The 25,687-nt window shown below is 35.7% G+C and overlaps 3 protein-coding genes across 4 annotated transcripts; 1 reads left to right on the plus strand and 2 right to left on the minus strand.

Annotated features, from left to right (window-relative positions):
* Positions 1 to 2,618: 2,618 nt before the first annotated feature.
* LOC143470150 (uncharacterized) lies at positions 2,619 to 11,930 on the minus strand. 2 transcript variants are annotated; one of them, XM_076968085.1, is made up of 19 exons: positions 11,811 to 11,930; positions 11,545 to 11,678; positions 11,262 to 11,353; positions 11,000 to 11,093; positions 10,160 to 10,202; positions 9,820 to 9,953; positions 9,580 to 9,665; positions 8,550 to 8,649; positions 8,293 to 8,365; positions 7,766 to 7,899; positions 7,550 to 7,638; positions 6,993 to 7,092; positions 5,695 to 5,767; positions 4,875 to 5,008; positions 4,659 to 4,747; positions 4,096 to 4,195; positions 3,471 to 3,543; positions 2,991 to 3,170; positions 2,619 to 2,806 (listed from the first exon to the last, which is right to left on the minus strand). In XM_076968085.1, exons 1-19 carry the CDS (start codon positions 11,887 to 11,889, stop codon positions 2,751 to 2,753), a joined length of 1,863 nt encoding a protein of 620 aa, XP_076824200.1. In that variant the 5' UTR covers positions 11,890 to 11,930; the 3' UTR covers positions 2,619 to 2,750. The 2 variants fall into 2 exon arrangements, with proteins under 2 accessions (XP_076824200.1, XP_076824201.1); XM_076968086.1 differs by having other exon boundaries at positions 11,545 to 11,660; positions 11,811 to 11,921.
* A 1,739-nt stretch (positions 11,931 to 13,669) lies between these two features.
* On the plus strand, positions 13,670 to 16,866 carry LOC143471111 (protein SCO1 homolog, mitochondrial-like). The gene is made up of 2 exons (XM_076969467.1): positions 13,670 to 16,327; positions 16,552 to 16,866. The coding sequence occupies exons 1-2, from the start codon at positions 15,680 to 15,682 to the stop codon at positions 16,810 to 16,812; spliced, it is 909 nt and encodes a 302-aa protein (XP_076825582.1). The 5' UTR covers positions 13,670 to 15,679; the 3' UTR covers positions 16,813 to 16,866.
* Positions 16,867 to 19,967: 3,101 nt separating this feature from the next.
* Positions 19,968 to 23,608, minus strand: LOC143470730 (TRAF3-interacting protein 1-like). The gene has a single exon (XM_076969001.1). It carries the CDS (start codon positions 22,129 to 22,131, stop codon positions 20,458 to 20,460), a length of 1,674 nt encoding a protein of 557 aa, XP_076825116.1. The 5' UTR covers positions 22,132 to 23,608; the 3' UTR covers positions 19,968 to 20,457.
* Positions 23,609 to 25,687: the final 2,079 nt, after the last annotated feature.

Genomic DNA, 25,687 nt, shown 5'->3' on the forward strand with positions numbered 1-25,687 from the left:
GACTAATGTTGATGCAATACATTTATAGCATACAAACAAAGTTGTATGAATGTTTGTTTATTGAGTATTGACATGGTTAGGCAAAAACTAATAATGTGATCAGGAATTTAAAACTGACACAACAAAAACTACACTAATTTAAGCATTCATATTTAGCTTTAACTTAAAATACATTTGCAAAGAAATGCAACAGTGCTATAATACAAAAATACAATAACCTACAACATAATCCTATGTGTCAAGTTGCATTTGTTTTTATGTACTGTATTGCCCTAAATAATTGCACTGGCATTTTCCAGTTCAATTATAACACCCAATATTTTACAGAGACTTAAGGAACCTATGAAACAACATATCTCAGACACATAGCAGTCATGTTGAGATGTATAATTGTATATTTTCAAGAATAAGGTTGGTGTCATGCCTATAATATTGTTGTTGAAATTATTACTGCAGCAAGCAAAAATGGTATACATAATTGTCAGGGAAAATGATGAACGAAAAATGGTGAACTGGATGATGTACAGTACAATGTACCATTGTTAAAATTTGACCATTTTAAATTTAAGCCGATTGCAAGTTGGACAGAACATAAAAGTGTTTGAGAATATATTTTCAAATCAGAAAACATGGAATTCTAGCATTGTTAGTTTAAATAAGAGCAAATTATTAATACTATTAAGTATGTATTTCTTAGCCAACTGCATATGAAAATGAAGCTAACTTCCGAGAGATTTAAACCAGGTTGCCAGGTAGGCCCCTATGTTACAACTTCAGTTAAACTAAGGACTGTGAATATTCTCTACAACTCAAGTGTTATGCTATGCACCGAGCAAAAAAGTAGAAATCTTTTCAGCTATAGAAAGTAGCCTAACATAAGCAGCCTATTATGAAAGACTGGCGATTATTTCAGAGCAAAGCAAATGTAAATGATTGTTTTTAATTAAGTTGTCTAAGTTGGATTTCCAATGATTTGTAAAGAAGTTTAGGTTACTATGTTAAAAATTTCAAGTTAGGTTAAATACGAGTTAATAAAAATGCTTCAAACGTTGTTTTAACCTGTGAAATAATGACAGCCAAAATATCACCTGATGGTCAAACATACAGACATATGATAATATACATCTACAAACGCTAATTTCGCTCATTAGAAGATGTAAACTGCCCGGGCAAGAACCTCGCCAAGTTTATACAATTTTTTAACGTCTTTTGCCTAATCCACCATGTATTGGAACAGCCTCAATAGAAAATATCAAGTGCATATGTAGGCCACTGGCTTACTACACTGCGGTACTAGCTAAGGGCGCTAAGGCTGCTAAGGCTGTACGAGATATCAGCGTCTGTTTGTAGGTCAATGTCACCGACTAGGCTAGGTTAGGCTAAGAACTTGTTGGGCAATCAGCATGATGACAGCATCACAGCAACGTATCTAGATTCCCAAAAGGGAACATGTGACAGTACATGTGACAACATGGCGAATAAAATCATTTGCGGAACAAAGCTTAAGCCCCACACGTCAAACGCAACCATCTTTTCCAGTTCCTTTTGCTATGTTATGATTGCGTGTGTGCCTTTTTCGCTACACTAAACAAAGAGCTTAGTGACGCGGAGCGAACTCACCAATCAGAATGCATTATATGCTTGGTTACCCATGCGTTCGTCTGTCCGTGAACTGACGTAATTCTCATTGAACTTGGTTAAATAAAAATACTGTGTTGTGAATCTGTGACAAGAGATCATTTTTAAAATTCACACTGGCTTGAGACAACCTCTTGTTAAAAATTTATTGTGATTTTTTATTTTATTTTAACTATACTTGTTTGCAATGTTAATGTTGTCATGAGCAATAGAATCATTCATGTATACCAGACATGTGCAACCAGTGGCCCGCGGGCCGCAGTGCGGCCCGCCAGGTTGTTCCAAGCGGCCCGCGTGGTGCTCAGCAAAATGTTAGAAGTTCATACTAGCCATCACTATTTGATGCAGTTTACATCAAAGCAATGGAAATTTTCGAAATTTTCGCATTTTCGTGTCGTGGACTACATTAAATCTATTTCTTAACTATATAAACTGCATAGGAAAGTCGTTTTATGATACTCATTTTTTCTGAAAAAATCATGTGGCCCGCGTTGTCATTCAAAATTTTGTATTTGGCCCTCCAGTGAAAAAGGTTGCACATGCCTGATGTATACCTACCCTCCTACAATACATTTTTGCCGATTAAATTATTATTATTATTATATAAGATTAGACTATGAATAAACTGCTGTAATCAACGATAGTATGTGAAGGTAAAGGATAAATTTAATAGCCAGCTTAGTAGATTAAACAAACATAACCTCGTCTAATGTACTGTACGCAAGGGGAAAACTGCAGTTAAAGCTCTAGGTAACGTGTAATTCTCACGGTAGGTGGTGGAGAGAGGCAAACCAGGCATCGGGCGTTCCTCTGAAAATCTCGGTTTAACACTTTTATAATGTCTTTCAAGTGCTTTTTCATAAGTCCATAGTCGTCCGTGATAAATGCATGATGCACGTTATAAAATAAGTTACTTATAAAGATTAGTCATTGTAGCCGTTTATAAGCTAGGCTACAGCGTAATTGGTATAGCATCTGAATCAAGTAGTTGTTTAGTTTGTATTACAATGAAGTCATATTTGTATTGAATGTAGATGATGCATAACTTTTCCATGAACAAAATGACGATTAACGATTAATACATTTTATAAGTTTTTCAACTTCTTATATGCTTAGGCTGACATGAAATCGATAATTTCTCCCAAGCTTGAAAGGGAAGTTAGGATGTCTGAAACAAAAAATAGCTTAAGCAAGAAATACGGCTGTATTTCAGAAAAAAACTCCTTGACCTAGAAAGTTTTCTAATGCTTCCATTGAGAAGTTTTAGAAAGTTATACAGCGGCTAAACAATATCTGTGGGTAAAAGGAAATTTTCTACAAAATTTAACCATTCCTTTAGGCTAGCATCTTACTATTGATGGTTGCTCGTGCCACAGCATGTTTTTTTAGCCTTCCACCGTTTCTTTTTAAAATGCTTGAAGCCTGATGTAGCTTTTTTTTCACCTGAGAGACCATTGCTGCAGCCTTCTCTATTTTTCTGGCAGCTATCGTAAGTTCTGTTCTGGCCGCATTTCCCATTCGTTGGAAAGTAGCTTGAAACGAGAATCAAAAAATAAAAAAGGAAATTTAGGCAAATCTACATATTTGAAGCGTTCATTATCCTTTTTATGCGTAACACTTGTGATTTCTTTGCGCATCGGTAACTAATTTGTATTTTATAAATTGCTATGTCATTGTTTTCGATTTTCCATACATGCAGATAAAAAGCAACTTTATTTCGTTTTTGTTAAACTAACAAACCTCAAACAAAATTGAAGAAAACTCAATTTTTAGTGACCAAGTTATTTGCAAGCAAACTTTTACTAACACAATTTTACTTCCAAATATCTTACGGGGTTGTGGTGTTGTCATTAGCAGTTGGCTTGATTGCACTCGTTGGACTGGTTCAACATAGCCAGAACAATTCTACAAAATAACATTAAAAAAAGTTCAAATATTTTCTAAAAAACGGAGAACGAAATTCATCCAGAAACTAGCCGACAAAAATCTCAGTCCTACCACAGAGCTTCACCCAGTCATAAACTTGCAAAATCGGGCAATTTTAATTGTAGCTTATGCTCTAAACTAGGGCTTCTCAAACTATGGGTCGCGACCCCAGTTTGGAGTCGTAAAATGTAATTTTGGGTTCGTAAAACAATTCAATTTTAATAAAATGAATTGTTTTTGTTAATTTTTTATTGGCTTTGCTGTTTCCATTACGTGGTTCTTCTATTACTGTAGGCTACAGCTACTGTATTTTGGTGGATTATATGCATTTATAGGATTTTGCCAGAGACAAAAACGCCACTTGAGGTTCTTAATTGAACGTTTATTGTTTTAATATCTTTAACGTGTAGTCTACCCATCAAGGGGTCGTATAACTTAGAAAATTTCTTTTCTAAAATGAGGTCACAGAACTAAAAAGTTTGAGAAGCTCTGCTCTAAACGGAACCATAAAAGTACAATTCAGATACATACCGATACAGGAAAACGTGAACATCTGAGCGAACGTGGCCATTGAAACCCAAGTCTATTCATTAATCGTTCACAACCATTTTGTGCATTTTGGCAAAGACTCCTGCAAGTAAATATAAGCTACACATAGTTTTCGTTTTTAGTGTTTCCGTTTCTGAGTTTTGATGTGGTTATAAAGCTATTACGCCTATATGCAAAAAGTGTTGATATTAAAACAGATATGTTTTAATTAAAATAAGTATTTTCATTGTAACAATAACGGAAGTATCTCTGCTACTGCACTTATATTTATAAAAACACAGGGAAGGAAAACTAAAAATCGTATGATCAAAAATAACCTTCAGAGTGCCAACGTATTACTTGTTTTTCATTTTACTAAAAATTATAAGAAATACTTTGCTTTTCTATTCGGTTTTATACACTTCGTTAATATTTCAAAAACGTTTTGTTTAACTTATTGTTAAGTGGAACACTTTCTAAAGTAAACATACATGTCTTTTTAAGTTGAATTATCAAAAGATAAACGTTTTCAACGTGACAATCACGCTAGCTTTATTGGCCTGTACCTGCAAGGAGTCGCTGTTTGCGCTTCAGAATCGCACTGTGGAAAGTAAGTCCGGCATAAAAATTCCTCAAGAGATGGACTACATTTTATCTATATAGAAAGTTTCTGATTTCAATGAAGTACTTTATAGGTTAATAATTAGGATTTTTAAGAAAAAATCCACTTAAGACAGGATTCGAAAAAATGAACAGAACAGTTGAGCTACCAATCAACATACTATTACAAGTGGATAGAATTGATTAACTTCCAAGCCTGCGTCTTCTTCATTTTCATGACTGAGAATATTTGGAAAGTACGTTTGGTTGTAGTCCATTCTAGCGCACACTGGGCTTCGGAAGGTAACACATGTTCCTATGAGAAAATCGAGAAAGTTAATGTTGATATTAACACCGTCTCACATATATTCAAGTTTTATAGTAGGCTACACCGCGATGGGTGATGTAAGCCTATATAATTTCTCAAAAACTTTACAGGTAGTTTTAGTGTATACAGCAGAGTCGAAGTTTGTAATATTAACGTATGCCACATGGCAGCCGTCTATCGAACAAATGCAAAAGAGAAAGGTGCGAAAAAATGCAATTTTTATTTCGTTTCTGTTCAACTAAGAAATCCCATTAAAGATTGAAAACAAAAAAAATCTCAATAAGTTTTCAGTTATAATCGTCAAAAGATGTAGACAGTAGACACACAGTCATTTTAAACCCATATGCGAAATGGGAATCTTTACAGAATCAAAAAATCAATCAAAAAATAAAAAAGGAAATTTAGGCAATTCTATACATACTGTATTTAATGCGTTCATTAGCCTTTTTATGCGTAAAACTTGTGATTTCTTTGCGCATCGGTAACTAATTTGTATTTTATAAATTGCTATGTCATTGTTTTCGATTTTCCATACATGCAGATAAAAAGCAACTTTATTTCGTTTTTGTTAAACTAGCAAACCTCAATCTAAATGGAAGAAAACGTAAATTTTAGTGAACAAGTTATTTGCAAGCAAACTTTTACTAACACAATTTTACTTCCAAATATCTTACGGGGTTGTGGTGTTGTCGTTAGCAGTTGGCTTGATTGCACTCGTTGGACTGGTTCAACATAGCCAGAACAATTCTACAAAATAACATTAAAAAAAGTTCAAATATTTTCTAAAAAACTGAGAACGAAATTCATCCAGAAACTAACCGACGAGAATCTCAGTCCTACCACAGAGCTTCACCCAGTCATAAACTTGCAAAATCGGACAATTTTAATTGTAGCTTATGCTCTAAACCAGGGCTTTTCAAACTGGTTCCACGACATATGACCGCGGGAAAATGACCGCGAACAAACTCACCGGGAACAACTGAACGTGACGTAAATTGACCGCGATCAAACTGACTGTGATGTAAATTGACCGCGAACAAACTAACCGGGAACAGACTTACCGGAATGAAAATTGACCGGGAGGTAAATTGACCGTGCAAGTGCTGAATTATTGTGTTTAAGTTGATGGTAGTATATGATATGTAAAGTAAATATTTGTTTGTAACTATTTCCTTTGTTTTTAACAAAATTTTTTTTTTTATTTCAATACACATTGAAACATTTATTGAAATAAACAGAAATATTTCCGGAAATACGAGAAATACGAGTAACAACATTAAAAGAAGTTCACTGCAAAACACATATGACACTACATAATAAGGGCACTAAAATTTACACAAACTGTTATTTGACAAATCAGTCAACCTTGACTGCAATACACATACTTAATTGGCTGAGATTAAAGCTGATGCGCGACTAGATAGTGAATTAGAATTTTGACCTTCTGACGGCCAATTTGTCGCCGGTTAATTTGATCGCCGGCCAATTTATCGACGGTTAATTTGATCGCCGGCCAATTTGTTGCCGGTCAGTTGTCCACTACCAGTTGTCGCCGGTGATTTTGTTCACGGTCACTTCTCGTGATCCCTTTCAAACTATGGGTCGCGACCCCAGTTTGGAGTTGCAAAATGTAATTTTGGGTTCGTAAAACAATTCAATTTTAATAAGTTGAATTGTTTTTGTTATTTTTTTATTGGCTTTGCTGTTTCCATTACGCGGTTCTTCTATTACTGCAGGCTACAGCTACTGTATTTTGGTGGATTTTATGCATTTATATGATTTTGCCAGAGACAAAAACACCACCTGAGGCTCTTAATTGAACGTTTATTGTTTTAATATCTTTAACGTGTAGTCTACCCATCAAGGGGTCGCGTAGAAAATTTCTTTTCTAAAATGAGGTCGCAGAACAAAAAAGTTTGAGAAGCTCTGCTCTAAAGTCTAAACAGAATAAAAATAAAACGCAGACACATACCGATACAGGAAAACGTGAACATCTGAGCGAACGTGGCCATTGAAACCCAAAATTATTCATGATTCGTTCACAACCATTTTGTGCATTTTGGCAAAGACTCCTGCAAGTAAATATAAGCTACACATAGTTTTCGTTTTTAGCGTATCTGTGTTTTGATGTGATTGTAAAGCTATTACGCCTATATGCAAAAAGTGTTGATACTAAAACAGATATGTTTTAATTAAAATAAGTATTTTCATTGTAACAATAACGGAGGTATCTCTGCTGCTACACTTATATTTGTAATAACACAGGCAAGGAAAACTAAAAATCGTATGATCAAAAATAACCTTCAGAGTGCCAACGTATTACTTGTTTTTCATTTTACTAAAAATTATAAGAAATACTTTGCTTTTCTATTCGGTTTTATACACTTCGTTAATATTTCAAAAACGTTTTGTTTAACTTATTGTTAAGTGGAACACTTTCTAAAGTAAACATACATGTCTTTTTAAGTTGAATTATCAAAAGATAAACGTTTTCAACGTGACAATCACGCTAGCTTTATTGGCCTGTACCTGCAAGGAGTCGCTGTTTGCGCTTCAGAATCGCACTGTGGAAAGTAAGTCCGGCATAAAAATTCCTCAAGAGATGGACTACATTTTATCTATATAGAAAGTTTCTGATTTCAATGAAGTACTTTATAGGTTAATAATTAGGATTTTTAAGAAGAAATCCACTTAAGACAGGATTCGAAAAAATGAACAAAACAGTTGAGCTGCCAAGCAACATACCTTTATAAGTGGATAGAATTGATTAATTTCCAAGCCTGCATCTTCTTCATTTTCATGACCGAATATATTTGGAAAGTACGTTTGGTTGTAGTCCATTCTAGCGCACATTGGGCTTCGGAAGGTAACACATGTTCCTATGAGAAAATCGAGAAGGTTAATATTGGTATTAACACCATCTTACATATAATCAAGTTTTATAGTAGGCTACACCGATGGGTGATGTAGGCCTATATAATTTCTCAAAAACTTTACAGGTAGTTTTAGTGTATTCAGCGGAGTCGAAGTTTGTAATATTAACGTATGCCACATGGCAGCCGTCTATCGAACAAATGCAAAAGAGAAAGGTGCGAAAAAATGCAATTTTTATTTCGTTTCTGTTCAACTAAGAAATCCCATTAAAGATTGAAAAAAAAAGATATTTCAATAAGTTTTCATTTATAATCGTCAAAAGATGTAAGCACGCGGTCATTTTAAACCCTATGCGGAATGGGAATCTTTACAGAATTTTGTTTTAAAAATATATTTACTTGATTGTGGTGTTGTCATTGATAGTTGGCTTGGTTCCACTCGTTGAGTTATTTCTACATGGCCGGAACAATCCTATAAAATAATATACAAGTTTTCTAAAAATTAACGAAAAAAATTCAACAAGAAATAAGTCGGCGAGAACTTCAGTCTTCAGAGCATAAGCTATACATGAACTCAGCTTACATATAACCAACAATTTGTGATCTTAATACACCTAAAAGTGATATTATTTGTAAAAACAAGCATTGATCAATACCGTTACTGGAAAAAGCGAGCACTTCAGTGCAGGCGGCCATTGAAACCCAAATAAATTCATCAGCTGACTGCATTCATTTCTGGCATGTTGGCAAAGGCTCCTATAAGCATGTGTGAAATAAGTTTATACAAAACAAAGGCTAAATTTCATCAATATCAATATCTCTACCTCACTAAGTTACAAGTGAAAAACAGAAAGAAAACGAACATTTTACTTCTGTCTTTATTTGTTTTGAATTTTGTTTTTCTTGTAAATATTTAACCTTATTTATGAGTTAGACGTGTGTTGGTGAAAGTTACTCGTTACATATGTATTTTGCGTATTTATAACTGTATATATGTTTATTGCGTATGTAATATAAGCTTGATCAGACACTGAGCGGTTTCAACGTAGTAACCTGAGATTTCAAGAGTAGTCTGAGAAGTTACCGCAGCTTTCATCCTATGTTTGTGTTACAAAATTTAGCCATGCATTTTTTTAATTATTTTGATTTTGGTGTTATATCTACATTTATACGATTTACTCTCTGCCGCCACCCATGTCTGCTGAAAGCAATTGATCGATCATATGGTCACTCATCATTATCATGGTCACTCATTAATCATCATATCACTGATCGATCCTACATGGCTGAAAGAGAAACTTTGTCGCAATGGAAAATCGCAATGCGAAGTAAAATGTTCCGAACTTGACAACATTACTTATAACTGGATATTCCGTTCAATATCGTACAATTTATATGCGGCGCACATAACTGAGTTTGTATGTCAACATGTCGAAGTCCGAAAATACTGCGACATGTATTTCTCTTTAAGTGTAAACCGTAAACTCGATCGTTGACGTAATTTATATATCACCTACAAGTAAAAACCTGACAAATAGGGTTGTAAACGCATTGCCATATGGAACACAGCTTTGGGATAACTTAAGGCAATTTAACACTTTCAAATTAATTTGAATTAGCTCGACCAGTTCCTTCTTACTCATAAAACTGAAAGTTAGCGCAACATAACATAGATATAGGCTGTACCTGCAAGGAGTTATTCCTTGTCCGGAATCACACTCAGGAAAGAAAGTTCTACAGAGGAATCCTAGCAGCGGCGACATGCGGCTTAACTATTATGTAACTTATTGTGAATTGTTTGAAAAAAAATGTGTTTTTATAAAAGTACTTTATGCTACAACTAACCTTGCTTAAAAGACAACCATTTCAGATGAGCTACGAACGAAATGCTTCAACAAACCATAATCTATGACTTGATCAACAGACCTTTAACAGTGGGCGGAATTGATTAATTGCCAAATTTGCTTCTTCTTTGTTTTGATGACCCAAAATGTTTGGAAAGTACGTTTGGTTATAGCCTATTCTAGCGCACATTGGGATCCAAAAGCCAACACATGTTTCTATGAACAAAATGAAAGTGGAAGTTTTGTCTAAGGCTTCGAAAATTACAACAATATGTAAAACTTGACTTAGTCTGCAATTGATAAAGATCATCACAGAAATGGTGTGAAAAATATTTGTTTAAAGCCTGACGAACTAATGCTGCATGAATAAGTGCAAAATCTGTGACAAGGTTTGTTAATTGTAGTAGCCTAAGGTTACTTACTTGCTGGGGTTGTTTTTTCCGCTGCCTCGTGACTTTTGCAATCCTGCAATTTAAATTTTAAAAGTGATATTTTTACATGGAATAAATGCTGCATGGGAAGAAATCTTTTATCATAGTCAAATCTTAATAATAGTAACTTGATAAAGCAATTTTGCGTATGACTAATATAGCTTGTACCGAATATAGGTTGCAGATTTGGTGATAGATTTACTTAAGCGTAACCTAATTAATTATTAAAGTTAGTTTTGAAGCCTATGACAAATAGAGAAGACGTCCTCATAAGAACATTACAGCAATGGTGTCATGTAAATTAGTGGCGCAGCGTGGATTTTGGCATCCATAAGCCGAAGCCAAAGTAGAAGCCTATGTCATGTTCAATCGATGCTAGTTTTAAAAACAGATATGGTAGCTAAAAATGATAGTAAATAAAAAGGAATAATTTTGATGTAAAAGCGCAAAAGGAGAATACGGAAATAGGCTATATTTAAACAAATGATGCGACTGTTTTTATACTGACAGGGACTACGCACGGGACCAATTCTGTTGAAGTAAAGAAAGACCTTACAAAATTTGTTAAAAGGTTTTTATATTTCATTATTCGTAACAACTGTCCGCCCTAGGCGGTTCGCACCATACACACCTCTCTGCACCACTGATGCAAACGATTTGTGAATCATAACAAGCCGTTTTATAACTGCTGTTATTTTTGATGGTAGTTGCTGTTTAACGATGGATTTTAAGTGAAACGAGTTTAATGAATTTGGATTTCACCACCGAATGTCATATAATTCATAGTATCATAATACCCCCATCCCCTGCCCGTAGAAAAGTGGGGATTACCGGAAACTGAGAACACTCAAGTGAAGAAGGCCATGTGAAACCGAAACTGGTGAGAACGTTGTTGCATCCATTTTTTGAATCCAGGCAAAGTTGTCTACAAAAAAAATTAAACACCATTGCTTATTATTATTATGTAGTTGACAGCGTATTTAAGCGCTGTAGCTAAAGTTTAGAATTGCCAACTACCAAAGCTTTTTTGGGAAATTCTTTTGCTAAAAAGTCTTAAAAAAGTTAAAATCACTAATTTGTCATTTGATAATACCGGCAAGGGCGTAAATCGGGATTTTGCTCGGCGGTGCACTCAGGAAAATGCAATTGACAGAGAACTTTTTTGAGGGACAGACTGCAATTTATCTGAACAAATAAGAATAATGATAGTTAAACCTCATATAGGCGTTTTCATTTCATATGACAAGCTCATAACTTATTCTATTTATTTCATATGCCTACTCTGATGCTGCACTGCATCAACGGCAAAGCAATATTTTACATTTATTTTTTCAACCATATTTAAAATTAATAGATAACCTAACTATTTAACTAACCCTTAAAAGCGGATAGAATTGATTGATGTTCATATTCGCTTCAACAGCGTTTGCATGACCCAAAACGTTTGGAAAAATTGCGGCATTGTATCCCAAGTCCGCACAGATGCTTCTTTCTATTTCAACGCAGTTATCTATTATGGCGAAATGATATAAGTCACTGCCAAATACTGCATAACTGTAAGCTGAAAGAATTAAATACACTTGCCTATATGGTTAAAAACTTTGTTAACAAGGTAGGCTATTGCAATACCAACAAAACTTACTCGCTGCGAAAGTTTCTTCAAATAGCACGGAAAATAGATGTAGTAAAACTATCGTAAAACTTAGTAAGTACGCTTGCATCTTGTTGCATTCGGCAAACTTATACAACCTCTTTTTCGTCTGATAACAACAACGACATAAAGTGAAGTTGAATTAGGCCCAGACGTTTAAAAATAATCTTGCAGGTATTCTATCTAGCTACTATAAAGCCTACGCATGTTTTAACAAAGGTAAGCAACCAGGGTCTGCAAGCCTTGCAGAAAGCAATAATGCTTGGTTTTGCATAGTCTATTCTATATACCACTGCTGAACCAATTAAAATCCTTACAAACATACGACAAACGTAACACCCCAGCTACAAACATTGACTTAGGATTCTGCAAGCAGGAAATGATAAGCAACATATTGCCCAATTAATAACCAGAAAAGAAGAAACCATCAGCGGTCCTTAGGTAAGAAGCAAACCAAAATTAGGCAAGATCTATAAAATGTGTTTGCCGGGAAATGCGAGCTGTTTAGTATCGTGGCCGATTTTCAAGACTTTCTACAGCCCCGTCAGTGTAAGCATAAAGTATCTGGTACCCATGGTTATCATATGCATGCATAGCCTACTATATTTCTATAATTAAATTTAAAAACATTGTTTTTGGTACAAGTGCTTGCATTACAACACTATTTAGTTGTACAATATCGTTTCGGTTTAATTAACGCAATTTTTGTATTTTTCGTGAATGCTTGTTTTATAAGCTGGAAACTTGGGTGTCTTATTCGTATCCTTCATGCATAATATCGTAATAGGCTACTGTAACATTAACATATGGTATGGTATGATAATCTTTATCCTCATGATTCGTCATCGCTCAAGCCCAAGTAGCCTATTTGAACTATAGCCTTTGTGCAAGTTCTGATTGTCACATATTTTTTGTTTTTGGTTTTTCGATTTTTGATATGGCATTGCCCGAATTTCGAACTGTACATCAGGTCCATTGTATAGGAACAAGCGCCGTCAATGCCTTGCCCAAGAGCATTACAACGGTAAGCTATAGCGTCACTGGGTATCGAACACGTAACACGTCTGATATACTTTTAGACGACACAACATTGCCAGAGGCATGTCGCCTAATTTATAAATCGTTACATCAGTTGTAGACCTACAATCCATATATGTCAATCTGTTACTATCTTAGGCTTATCAGTTATCACTTATTGATGAATTGTCCATATCTAAACTTCCTGCGTTTCTATTTTTTATCTTTGTCCTCCCTTTCTCTCACAGAAGCTCTCACGCACGACGTTGTTTCTCACTAAATGTTTCACATTTTCTTCTAATTTCCATGCAAATTTGTAAATGTTGCATGACGGCCATCGAATAAACACGACAATGTTACTGTATCATAATAAGACATTCAATTAAATCGGTCAAACTATTTATAGTCCCGGAAGAATTAGCACTTCAACAAGACTTAGTATCTTTTGTATATCAATACAATCCAACCACTCTCCGCCTCACTGCGGAGATGGAAGTCAAGTTGACCAGAGAAACATTCTACCTCAAATCTTCACTTCAATTAGGCCAAAGTTAGAAAAATACCTATAAGCGGGTTAAAAGAATAACTTATTTTACAATTTTGGTAAAAATAATCCGGTCACTTGATAAGTTACACAACGGTGGTACATTTTATTATTTTCTACTTTTACTTACGTAAAAAGTAAGCTTATTAATTATTATGGAAGAAATCGTAATTTTTCCCCCTTACAATAACAAAACTTGAATTTAATTAGTCCCTTCAAATTTGGGGAGGTCCCTGTAAAGATACATGTACAATTGTACAGTTAAGTATAAATAGACATGCAGGAGAAGCTCGCTAAATTTATGCATTGGGCTGTAAATCAGCCCTTTGGGTTTCATGCACCATCAGTAGTTCTTAATACCAAAAAATTGATACAGATTAAGTAATTTGTTAAAGTATTGCAACCCGTGGTCAATACTCAGCAACGCTACCCTTATAGTGCCTTGCCCATGAGCAACCCAGCCAATTAACGACGCTTGTTCTTGTTCCGTGATCCAGATGAACAGTTCCAAGTTCAAGCAATATGATATAGGTTGAAAAAAAAATAACATATGTGTATCTATCCTATCCGAATTTGCATAAAGACTAGCTCGGTAACCGGGGCTCAAGTGATGAGGTATCATCGTCGAGTCAATGTCGTAGAAGGACTTCCCTCAGTTTGAAGATAAAAATTTGGATAGCATAGTCCACCAGCTCAGAGCCGAAGTCCTATTTCACCAGCGGTGATGTACAGAATATCGGACAGCTCAGTGTAATGAGAGTGCAAATTTTTAATGTAGGCAAGTAAGCTCTGTAATGTAAGCCGTAGGCTACATTAAACGGTTGACCAGTGATATTGGTCCAAAATGATGTCGGTATGTTTTTTCAGCACTGGTTTAGAACTGTTCTAGATATTTTCACTTTCGATTCATAATCTTCACACAAGTCCATTGTTTTACTGTACTGATGTTCAAAAGTAGTGCATAATGTCCAGATTGCAGAGTACGGCAGTTTTCGCCGAGATCTCAGGTATGCAGAAGCAAAATTCCGGTTCGCAAAAAAGAAGCTGGTGTGCACTGCGACTCGTAACCCAAGGTTTCCCAAATTTCGTGCAGGCAAAGATGCCACCCTTTATGTTAGAAACTGGGGTAAAAAATCAGTGTACCATACTCTGCAGTTCGACATAATGTTTGTGCGGAAAAGTTTTGTTAAACTAACATTCGCGTTGGCCGTCAGTAAAAACAAAATAGAACAAGGCTCGTAAAAGATCAATGCTAATTTACAGAATATCATTATTGATGCTAATTTGGAGAACGTGAGGAAATATATAGATTTATTTATCCCAACTTTTGTTGAAATCGATATTGCATGCTTTCGGTAATATCTGACTTTGATGTAAATCGGTAATTTATATAAAACACAAGATAAATAAACGAAATCGTATGCAAAATGATACTACTTTATGCTATACATTGGTGTGGAAGTGCAGTATCAATTGCTGTGAAGACTAAAATATGATATTTTATAACTACTCACTTCTCATGAATTATTATATGTCTGCCGTATGCTAATCAGGCAACTACAGTCGAATCCGCTTAATTCGGACACCGGATAACCCGGACAACCGCTTTATTCGGCCAAAATGCTCGGGAACGGAACAAAAGTAAAAATTGAACGTAAAAAACTCCCGTTAATTTGGACAATTCTCCGCTTAATTCGGACACAGGTTCGCAATTCCTATCGTCAGGTTATGACACAATAATCAGTACTTCGTTCGTTTTAACACAAGATGCAATTGCGTTATGAGTGATTATGGTGAAACAATGACGATCTATGCAGTAATAATCGACAATGAACTCATATAAGGCCGTTCCAGCTTCATAGTCGCTTTTACTTCGGTACAATTGCGTCCATCTTGTAGAACAGAATGGTACAGAAAAGTTTAGCAGAAAAAGTGAAATTGCTCACTAAAGTAAACGAAGACGTTTTATGCAATCAGTGCCAATTACTGCAGTATAGCGCAGCTGCAATTCATTTATTACGCAACAGTACAGTATTTTAAATGCGTTGTCTGCCTTTACGCATGACCATGAAACGAACAATTGATTTTCCGCTTAATTCGGACAAAGCCGTTTCTTCGCTTAATTCGGCCAAAAGTGAGCGGAACCAAAGTGTCCGAATTAAGCGGATTCGACTGTATATCATCCAAACCAACTGTTCTTTGTTTTTGCATCAAAAATCAAACATAGGCTTGATATTTTCTTAAAATGGAAAATTCTGTATCTGAATAACTAAGTGTCATTTTTTTAAAAGTATAAAATATGATGCAGCTCTTAAGTCAACGTTTACTAAGATTGACAATCCGGCTGTCCTCAGAAAAACAGACATTGTCAAAACACTTGCCTTGTTTGATTCGACAACCTCTGAAAACATTTCTTCCTGAGCCCATACAACTCAATAAAACCTATTTTTCACAAACAACTTTCATAAGATCAAATGATGTTGCACAAAATCGCCACCGTGACAGCATATGTCGGTATTTGGTAACTTTACCACCCAAAAGATCACGCAACATGCCAAAGGGAAGTCCGATTAGGTGGGAAATTGTGATGGTTCTGGTCGCGGTTGGCACTGTATTGATCCTATTAATGAAACATTACAAGAGCAATAAAGAACAGAAGCTTGACATGGATACGATTCGCTCATATGGTAAGCCACTGCTTGGTGGTGACTTTGAACTCGTAAACCAAGATGGGGAACCTACAGGCAACAAAGATTTCCTTGGGAAATGGATTTTGATATACTTTGGTTTCACACATTGTCCCGATATTTGTCCAGAGGAATTGGAGAAAATGGGGAATGTAGTTGACATTGTTAATAGGGAAGATTTTATTCCTGATTTGCTTCCCGTGTTTATCAGCATTGACCCTGAAAGAGACACTACGGAAGCCGTGAAAACATACATTTCTGTTAGTTTTTAGCACTAAAATGTTATGTAATCAGTTATGTGATTGGAAACTAGTAAAACAATGAACTTTAACTCTTTTTAGTTTTAGTTTTTAAGAGCCTAAATTTGTTTTTATAAAGATTTAGTTTTAAGGTTTAAATACTATTAATATAGCATTTATGATTTTACATAATAAAGCAAATCAGTCCAATGCCATGGACTTCAACCATTTCATTTATATAACAGGAATTTCATCCTGACATGGTTGGACTGACAGGAACAAGAGAACAGGTGGACCAAGCATCAAGAGCCTTTCGAGTCTACTACTCTGCCGGTCCAAAGGACAATGACGATGATTACTTGGTAGATCATACTGTAATCATGTATCTTGTTGATGATAAGGGCGAGTTTTGTGAGTATTTCGGTCAAACTAAATCTGCTGGTGAAATTGCTTCTACTATAACAGCAACTATGGTCAAGTCATTGGGTGTCAATGCTATGAAATAAAATTTTTCTGATTTTTAACAAAATTTGTTGCCAATAAAAAAAAGTGTCACTTTAGTAGTGATTTTCTTATAAAAACGCTCCATTCATTTGTTTTGATGTGTTCAAATATACATTACATCATATCTTACGGTAATGTGACAGATAGAAATGCCACATGGAAATTGAAAAATGTTTAAACTACTAAAAAACAATTATGTGACAAATGGTTCTGTTTCAAGTAAATTCTATAACTATCTAATTAGATCTGCAACGCAAGTAAAACCTACAACAATGTAGGCAATTTCTGTGTCTAATAATAATTAATATGACTTTTGTGTATTCTTGCTGGTCTCAAACAGTTTGACTATTACCAGTACTGCTATTTTGCATACAAATATCTTAGGAGGATTGCTATGGGTTCCAAAACACATCACACCTCATCCATTGCTGGGGTGTCAAAATACATTGGACCACTGTAAAGTCATTTTCATACAACAAGCAGATATGTATTTTACTCTAAATACGAATGACAACAAAAATAATAGGTAATCAGCAGGAAATACAGAAGTAGTACACAGCAACGTTCAAATTTACAGCAGCAAAGATTTATTTGTAGCATCATAACAGTTTCATTGCATAGATTTATCTATAACAGCACTATGTATCCAATGTGAAAAGGGAGTTGCACAAATAACAGTTTCATAATGACAAACCAAATATGTTATCTCATTTTGACAAAAGCTTGAGGGAAGTTAAGATCACAAACCAAGTGGTGCATTGCTGTGTCACAATGATCAAAGACAAACAATATATTTTTTCCATGATTATTCAAAATCAATCAAAATATATTTAAAGCGTTTATGCAAATGTAAGATACTGCATTATCTTTGCAATTATCATATTATTTAAATACTATAAGAAAAAAACCCACCAGTATAGCTAATTGGTGCTACTTTACCCTATTGTTTAATTATGTACTGCTGTAACAGTTGTTACCACATTTAAGGTGATATAAATAATTTCATTATACAAACTTTGAGAACAGAAATCAATGATCGCACATAAATTTGCATGACACAAACAAGACATGCTATTCCAACCACACAATCAAATGCTGTACAAATAATTTGCAATATGTTCACAGTAAATACAAAAAGGTAATAATCATTTGGACGGATTTAGTGCGAAATGGTTTCTAAAATATTGTCACAACGTTCTAACTAAATAGGTTAAGTACCACAGTGTCCATTAATGAGGTTATGCTACTGTTAATGGGTGTAACCAAAATTGCAATATTAAGAAAATGGTGGCAAGCAACTGCGTACAATCGAACATCGATGAAGATATTAATCAAGAGATGAATGATATTAGTTTGAGTAGTTAAAAAGTTTTAAATCATTACAAAAAAGATGATGATTTTGGCAAGAAACAACAATCTATAACCCAAAAAAAACACTGGTATCCATAGGTCTTTCAGCAAAATTACAATGCGTGCATGTTTAGCCTTTCATACTGTTTACCAAAACTTTTGTGACCATCCATGTGTGACTTCCATTCAGTGATTGATTTTCTGTTCTCATCAGTCAACAGGCAGCCAGCAGTGCAGCCTTGTAGCAAAACCGAACATCGGTAGACCAGCAGCCGGGCTTGACAACGTACCTCACAGTCGCCAATGCTGTTTAGGCTTTCATGAACACTCATCAGGTTACTCATATTTAGTTTAATTTCAGTCAAAGTTCCATTCAGAGTTTCTTTGTAGCGAGTATCATCACAAAGGATTTCAGCATTAATTTTTTTTAGTGATTCTTGGTAAAATTTCCACATTTTGGAAAATATTATGTCTCCTTCTTCCAAAGAAGACGGGAAAATTGCATTTTTAAAACATTTTTCTATTAACTGAAAGAAGTCATTCTTGCACTTTGTCGAAGGAACAAAACTTCTGTTTTCCTTGAGTTCAAATTCAGTGTTGTTGGAACTAAGAGACAGTCTTTTTGCTAAGTCTGATCTGTTTAGAGTATTTACCTCGTTCACAATATTGCATCCTTCAACTTTTGCAAAAAGTAATTCTTTGTATAACTCCTTTGGAAACTTATATTTTGCTGTAACAGAACCCATGCGGTTTGCTTGCTGTCCACCAACTAACTTCACTTCCAAACTATTCATCCTTTCAGTTGACATCTTGACCTTTTTTTCGAAGTTTTGTACCTCTATAGCAGATTTTATGTGTTCATCAAATTCATTCCATTTAAACGTTAGCTTTTGCTCAAGGTTGGTCAGCCTTTGCAACATGTTAAGAGTGGATGCTTTGGCGTGTTTAAACACTGGCTTTCCTTCCATGGCTGAAAAGAGCGGGGCGGAATCTGGATAACAAAACACACTCATAAGCTGACAGCACTGATTTAAAAATGAATCCAAGTTAATCGTCTTTCGCTCTTCGTAGTACCATTTCTTAGTAGATGCTTGATATGCGGATGCAAGAACAGTATTCAGCAGCTCTTCGTTTCGCTTTTTCTCCAATGCGGTTAACAATGCGACAGTTTTCTGCTCCACATTCTTTGCAAGTGTCTGCAGTTTTTCTATAACTGTTCTTATGTGTATCCAGGCGTAAAGGTTAAATGACAGATGACCTTCGCAGTCAATAGTAAACATGCTCTTGTCGGCTACCTCACACAAATGATCAACGTCATTGAGCACAGTGTACTGCACCTTTATGGTTTTGTCCAACCTGCCTTTGTGTTTCTTGCCTGTAAAAGCAAGCCATTTCAACCTCATGCTGCTGTTGTTATTGGACAACGTCTTGAACAAATAAAAGTGAAACAGGTTGTCTGTGTTGACTTGAAACATATTGAGGCCCTGAATGACAACCTCTGGCACGCCTTTGCATGCATTGCGAAAGTCAGCAATGACAGCTAGCTTGGTGGTGCCATGTAGCTCTTCTGTTACTTTTGAGTAATAAATGAGCAGATTACAGACTTTGGCTTGGGTCGGCTGAGCATCTTTTGTTGGGGTGTAACTGGAAGGAAAATAAACAATTGGGTAACCCAGCTTAGTAATTCCAGATAGGAGAGCTATGCCGCTTGATAAAATATCGGGAACCATTCCTTCTGCAGAATCTTTCTCTGCACCCACAACCTAGAACATCAACCACAGACAGCCTGGGCAACAACCTGTTTCACCTATTTACAACAAATACAAAAACAATGTTATACTTTTTATTTTAGTACAAAAATAGCAAAAAAACTAAATACAGTGTATATCTCTGACAGATTACTGAAACTAGTCGTAAAAAACTAAATTTTGTGCAACCCCAAAATGTAGAACCACTACGTACTATTGATCTAAACATATATACAACACAAATGGCATCGAAAAGGGAAACTCAAATCAATGGCATGTTGTACAAATTAGTGTGAAAGGTTATACAGAAGTTTAAAAATGAATATCAACATAAGCAAATAGAAAACGTTCTAACAGTGTTTGGTTTTGCTTAATTTATATGTAAATAATTTAAAACAAATAGAAATATTTTTGAACAATTAACAACTTTGTCAAAATAATGAAAAACTTTCAGCTAAAAGACAGGGTAACTTCATTAAACTCAGAAAAATTTATCAAAAAAATTACAATCAAATTCATATCATGCACAAGTTATGCCTGATAGCACACTTAAGATTGCGTTGCCACAGCAACAACCATTTTTTTTATTTTTTCATCATTTTTTATAATATTTGCTTTGGTAGCGGCCATTCTGTTGCGATATGAAGCAATACTTTGATCCAATTCCTGCAGTTCAAGGTTAAGAGGTTCAATATTATTCTGTGTGACAGTTTCCTCCTCTTTAAGCTTTATTGCATGCTGTTTATTTTCATTATTCCAAAACTTTAATTCATTCTGCATCGCATCCATGTCCTCCTGGATGTAGTCGATGATCTTTGCCAAAGGAGCAGCGCTCTGGCAGAGTTTCTGGACAGAATTCCTCAGCTGATCTATCTCTTTCATAATCATCTGCCTCTCTTTTTGTTGCTGGGCAGTGGCCACTTTCGATCTCTGTATTTCAGTGTGTTTTTGTTTACCACCCTGTTGTCCTGCTGCCGCATACTCCCACTCTTTTTTTGTCTTCAAAATTTCTGTAACCAGATGACCTGGAGTCTTGTCCTCGTCCTCATCATGAGCGGCATCATTACCATTGACATCTGGTACTGTTGAAGCTTCGAAGTCTGGAACATTATTCTCTTCAATAACAAACTGCTCATCGTCATCTGATGGTGTGGTGTCCTGATCCCGGTCAACAATAATTGGTGCAGTACGCTGCTGTCCACCACTATCAATTCTCCCTTCAACTGAAGATTCCTTTTGTTTCCGCACTCTAGGAGCTGCAGGTCTGGCACTTGGTGGACGGGCAAGTTTTCGAGGAGCAGTTGTATTTGGATCCGGACTATCAGCTTGACCATCAGGATCAGCAGTCCTAGATGTTGCTGGTCTTCGTCTTTGGCCTTTTGCAGAAGCAGGTCTTGGTGCTCTGGTAGGAGCATTGCTCTCTGCACCCTCTACTGTCTCCCTGGAACTGGGATCTTGGTTAAGATTTTGTGAGTCTACATCTCCTTCATCTCCTGGCTTTGATGGAGTGGATCCTTCTTCTTCCTCCTCCTGTTGTCTCTTGTCACGATGTTTGCTTCGCCGATCACGATCTTTGCGTCCATGGCTCGCCTCTTCTCCTTCTGGAGGTTCTTTATTCTTCTCGGAGCTTTGCTCTCGATCCTTCCTCCTGCCTGAAGAGGAACGGTGTCTTTTGTCTGCGCTTCTTTCCCGCTTACCATCGGAAGAGCGATCATGTTTGCTCCTCTTCTCGGTCGGAGCTTCTCTCTGATCACTGCTGCCATCTGACTTTTTTGAACCAGACGGTGGCTTTTCACGGCCGCCACCACCACGTCCTTGTTTCATTGTTTTACCGCCTAAAATCATTTCCACAGCGTCGACTGAAGATAGCTTTTTGCGAATACATCTTGCCATAGACTGTAAAAGTTCATTGGAATTCTCTGGCTCATGCCCAGCTATTATCTTTGATGGACGAGCTGATAAAGTATTACCACCAACCAAAGTTACGCAGTCAATAACTTTTTGCAAGAAGTTAATTTTGTCTTCTTTTGCTGTCACATTCTTTGAATCCATTTCTTCATCAGTAAACAAACCCTTCATGAAACCGCTTGTTCGAATGACTTCCGTACAAATATCATGCAAAAATCGAAATGGTGGCTTACTTAAGAGTTTCTCTGTCAATGGTGGTTTTTTAATTATCTTTCCTAAAGTGTCTTGAGTTTTCTTGACAACTTCTGGATTCATCTTTAGATATCTGTCTTCGGGACTGAAGGAACGAAAATGCTAGGGCTATTTAGTAATATACAATCATAAAAATAACCTACACAGCTTTGGTAATACAGAAATCATGAAAATGTTATCATCAAGCACAAACTTAAAACACGTCTATAGTCTTCATCATCTAATGTTGACAACTGAAATCTCTCTCTCTAACCGTTACGATTATTCAAATTAAACTAGCCTAATGTATGTCACATTTGCAAATCTTTTTGACACAGGATTTATATTACAACTGCTATTGAACTGAATTACCAGATCTACAGCTGAGAAGTCAGTGTCCAGACTTGAAACTTTGATGTTTTGGAGGAGAAATCCTCAGTGCAACAAAGACCGTCCAAAAACATAAAAGTTCTGTGCATATTAGGGTAAGAAACAACAGCACCATTACAAAGAAAATGAAGTGATTTTTACTTATTTTTAAAAACAATAAAAATATGCTGATTTCGAAAATGCAAAACTATCGAGCCTAGTATACAAGCGCACAACCAGATGATGTCACCATTTGAGTAGCTGAGGCCTAGTATAAAAATGAACTATCTGCTACAAATAACCCCTCTGCTTTTATGTATCTTATTCGAATGATCCATTCTATATCTTGTTTCCAATTTACTTACACTAACACGGTAACATCTTGCATGAAGAGGATCTGCTCTGGTGCAAAAACTTTTTATTTTACTTTTAGTAATTTTACATCAACTGTTGAGCCAGATTATACAGATCCTGGGCAATTATGATATGCAGTAATATTTTTACGCAATGCTTATTCTGTTCCATGGTCGAAAGTGTGGAACCTGCAGAGTTAATATCAATACGCATGCCAGACCCCTACTGGAAAGTTTGCTTTTGTGCACCGGTACAACATTAAAATGTAATGCCAGAATTTGTTCCGTGCTGACGTAATACATATGCTATAATATAGAATATCGAGCGAAACGACATTCTGCACCAGAAAATTGGCACATAAGCCAACTTTCTTCACCACAAAAATCATCTGCCACATCATACAAACTTTCTGGGTCTAGTACAGGAGCGCACAACAAAATGACGTCAAAATTTGAGTAGCTGGGTTCTAGTATACAAATGACCCTTCTGCTACAAATAACCCAACTTTTTGTATATCCATTCACCTCACCTAGCTGCCCATTTTTAACAAAAGGCTTCTTGATCTACCTTAGTCACTTCAAATAATAAACAAATATAAATCTGTTGCTTCAAGCGCCAATTTACAATAAATAAACAAAGAACTAGCCTATATTCATAACATTTTATTCTTAAAAAAGCGACAGCAGATTTCTGCACTTATTTCAATATAATACACTGGGTACCGCTTACTGTTATGAGCCAAAACAAATAACCTATTGCTTTACATATTTTACCTACCTACAGTCCTAAGCCTACTAGGCCAAGTCCAAAAGTTGTGCTAGCGTGCCCTAACAACCAGTTATTTCCCTACTGCGATCAACGTTTTAATTTCTGTACATTTCTGATAAGAATTTGTGGTAACCGTCGCACACAACATAAACATCGGCCGACATGAGGTTTATTACCGCTGTTACGGGATTAACGCATGACGATTATAAAACCCTTTTTAAACCTTACAGAAACAATACGCAGGATTAACTTGGTAACTTGGTTCAAGTAAGTGTGCAGATATGTTTAATTATATTGTCCAAAGTATAAACATATTGGCTAATCAGTAAATTTGTTTAAGTAGCTTGAGGTGGATTATAACAAGAGTTTAATGGTTACACGATTGCCTTAGAGAAAGCGACCGTGCTAATACAAGTTAACCTTAAGTTCTTCGTAAGTTAATCTTAAATAAAAAAAATCTACACAAATGTATTAAACAAAAACATTTTTATAATAATATTTAGTTTTTTACAATATCTCTTTGAACAGATGTGGGTAAATTTACATCAAAGGTATCTTTGGATAGCACCATAGCACTAGCACCATAGCACGGCCCATGGCCACTAGGCCTAAACCTTTTTTAATTTTTTTTTTTTATTAACAACACAACAACAACAAGAAATAAATAAACAGTAAGGAATATAAAAATATTAATATACTAATAATAATATATACTGTAAAAGAAATGGCAAAGCACAATTACAAAAATGCAAATCACAAGCATAGCAGGTAAGACCTCCATTTACTCGAACAGCGCCAGATTAGATAGGCTACTATAACTTTAAGGTTAAGTTTAATTTGAAATGAACGTAGATTTAAGTAACCGTTACCTCGAGATACTTGCTCTGTAGCGATGAATAACGTCACGATGCGATGATCGGATTTAACGCCGGGTACAACGTCATTTATTGTAACTTTTGGCAGCAGGTGCTGCGATATAAAAAAAAGTCTATCCTTGTCGCTGTAGGCCTATACGGTCGTGTTTGAATAGGAGTAAATTTTTTCAATACGGATTTTTAGCCCCGAAAGCATCACAAACCATCAAAGACGCTACTTCTATGTGGTTGACCACGCATGTCTGCGCTCGTTTATTAGAGTGGCGTCCAACTTTATCTAATGGATCGTTTATAGCTAAATTAAAATCACCGCCCATTACGCAGCTGTTTAAACGTATTTCATATAATGTTTGTACAAACAATTTCTCATAAAACTCAGGTACATCGTTATTTGGCCGGTACACATTAACCAATAGCCTATAATTGAGATATCGTCAATACCTACTTTTAGAATTTGGTTTCTTGCAAGGTTATCCGATAGAAATTTAACGTGCATGTAAGAAAGATCCTTAGAAAACATTGCACACTCTCCTTTGGAGTTAGGGCGCCCATGAGCCAAAACTGTCAACTCAACTTGTCAACTGAGTTATGTGTTTTTTGCAATATTATGATGTTATACTTCTTGGATTTCAAAAAATGAAAAATAGATTTTTTTTAATTGGACATTGCAGTCCGCAAACATTAAATGAAGCAATTTTCAAGAAAGCCATTTGTGATCAAAATAAAAATTGAACTACAACTATGACTTTTTGACTCTAATAGCTATATCAAACTCATATTTCAGTCTACATTGAAAGGAGTAGGCTATTTTTCATTTCTAGCAAAAGACTGGACACATATAGCTTCACAATGGTGGCTAATAATTTTACAGCTACAGTTAGGGTTACTGCGGGATCACGTCAATTGACCGTGAAGGAGGACCTAGAGTAGTTCTCATTAACTTATGCTGTCTTGAACAATGGGATGTCATGCAGTCTGCATATCATCTCGGTTCCAAATCATTAGGCTTTTATATAGCGTTGATCAAGATCATGCTTCGATCACGCGATCTTCATGAGATCGTACTTGGTGCATGGCAATTAAGGATCCGCTTAAAACCTAGATCATGTGATCACAGTTTAAGCTTTAATCCTTGATCAAGATGATCTGCAGTGGTGCATCCCACCCTAACAGTGCTACATTTACACTTGAATCAAATCTTTTTACAGCCCACACAATCGAAGAGACGTTCGGCGGTTCTGAATTCTGGTTGAAATATTCTGAAACACGGAAGT

The sequence above is a fragment of the Clavelina lepadiformis genome, chromosome 9 (genome assembly GCF_947623445.1).
Source record: "Clavelina lepadiformis chromosome 9, kaClaLepa1.1, whole genome shotgun sequence".
Lineage (NCBI taxonomy): Eukaryota > Metazoa > Chordata > Ascidiacea > Aplousobranchia > Clavelinidae > Clavelina > Clavelina lepadiformis.

Excerpts from the sequence above, each read along its gene's own strand:
- LOC143471111 (XM_076969467.1), top strand. The coding sequence starts at position 15,680 with ATGATGCAGCTCTTAAGTCAACGTTTACTAAGATTGACAATCCGGCTG. Across the intron at positions 16,328-16,551 it reads CCGTGAAAACATACATTTCT|GAATTTCATCCTGACATGGT; the intron begins GTTAGTTTTTAG and ends TTTATATAACAG.
- LOC143470150 (XM_076968085.1), bottom strand. The coding sequence starts at position 11,889 with ATGCAAGCGTACTTACTAAGTTTTACGATAGTTTTACTACATCTATTT. Across the intron at positions 11,354-11,544 it reads AATTCTATCCGCTTTTAAGG|ATAAATTGCAGTCTGTCCCT; the intron begins GTTAGTTAAATA and ends TTATTTGTTCAG. Across the intron at positions 10,203-10,999 it reads TTGAGTGTTCTCAGTTTCCG|GATTGCAAAAGTCACGAGGC; the intron begins GTAATCCCCACT and ends TTTAAATTGCAG.
- LOC143470730 (XM_076969001.1), bottom strand. The coding sequence starts at position 22,131 with ATGAATCCAGAAGTTGTCAAGAAAACTCAAGACACTTTAGGAAAGATA.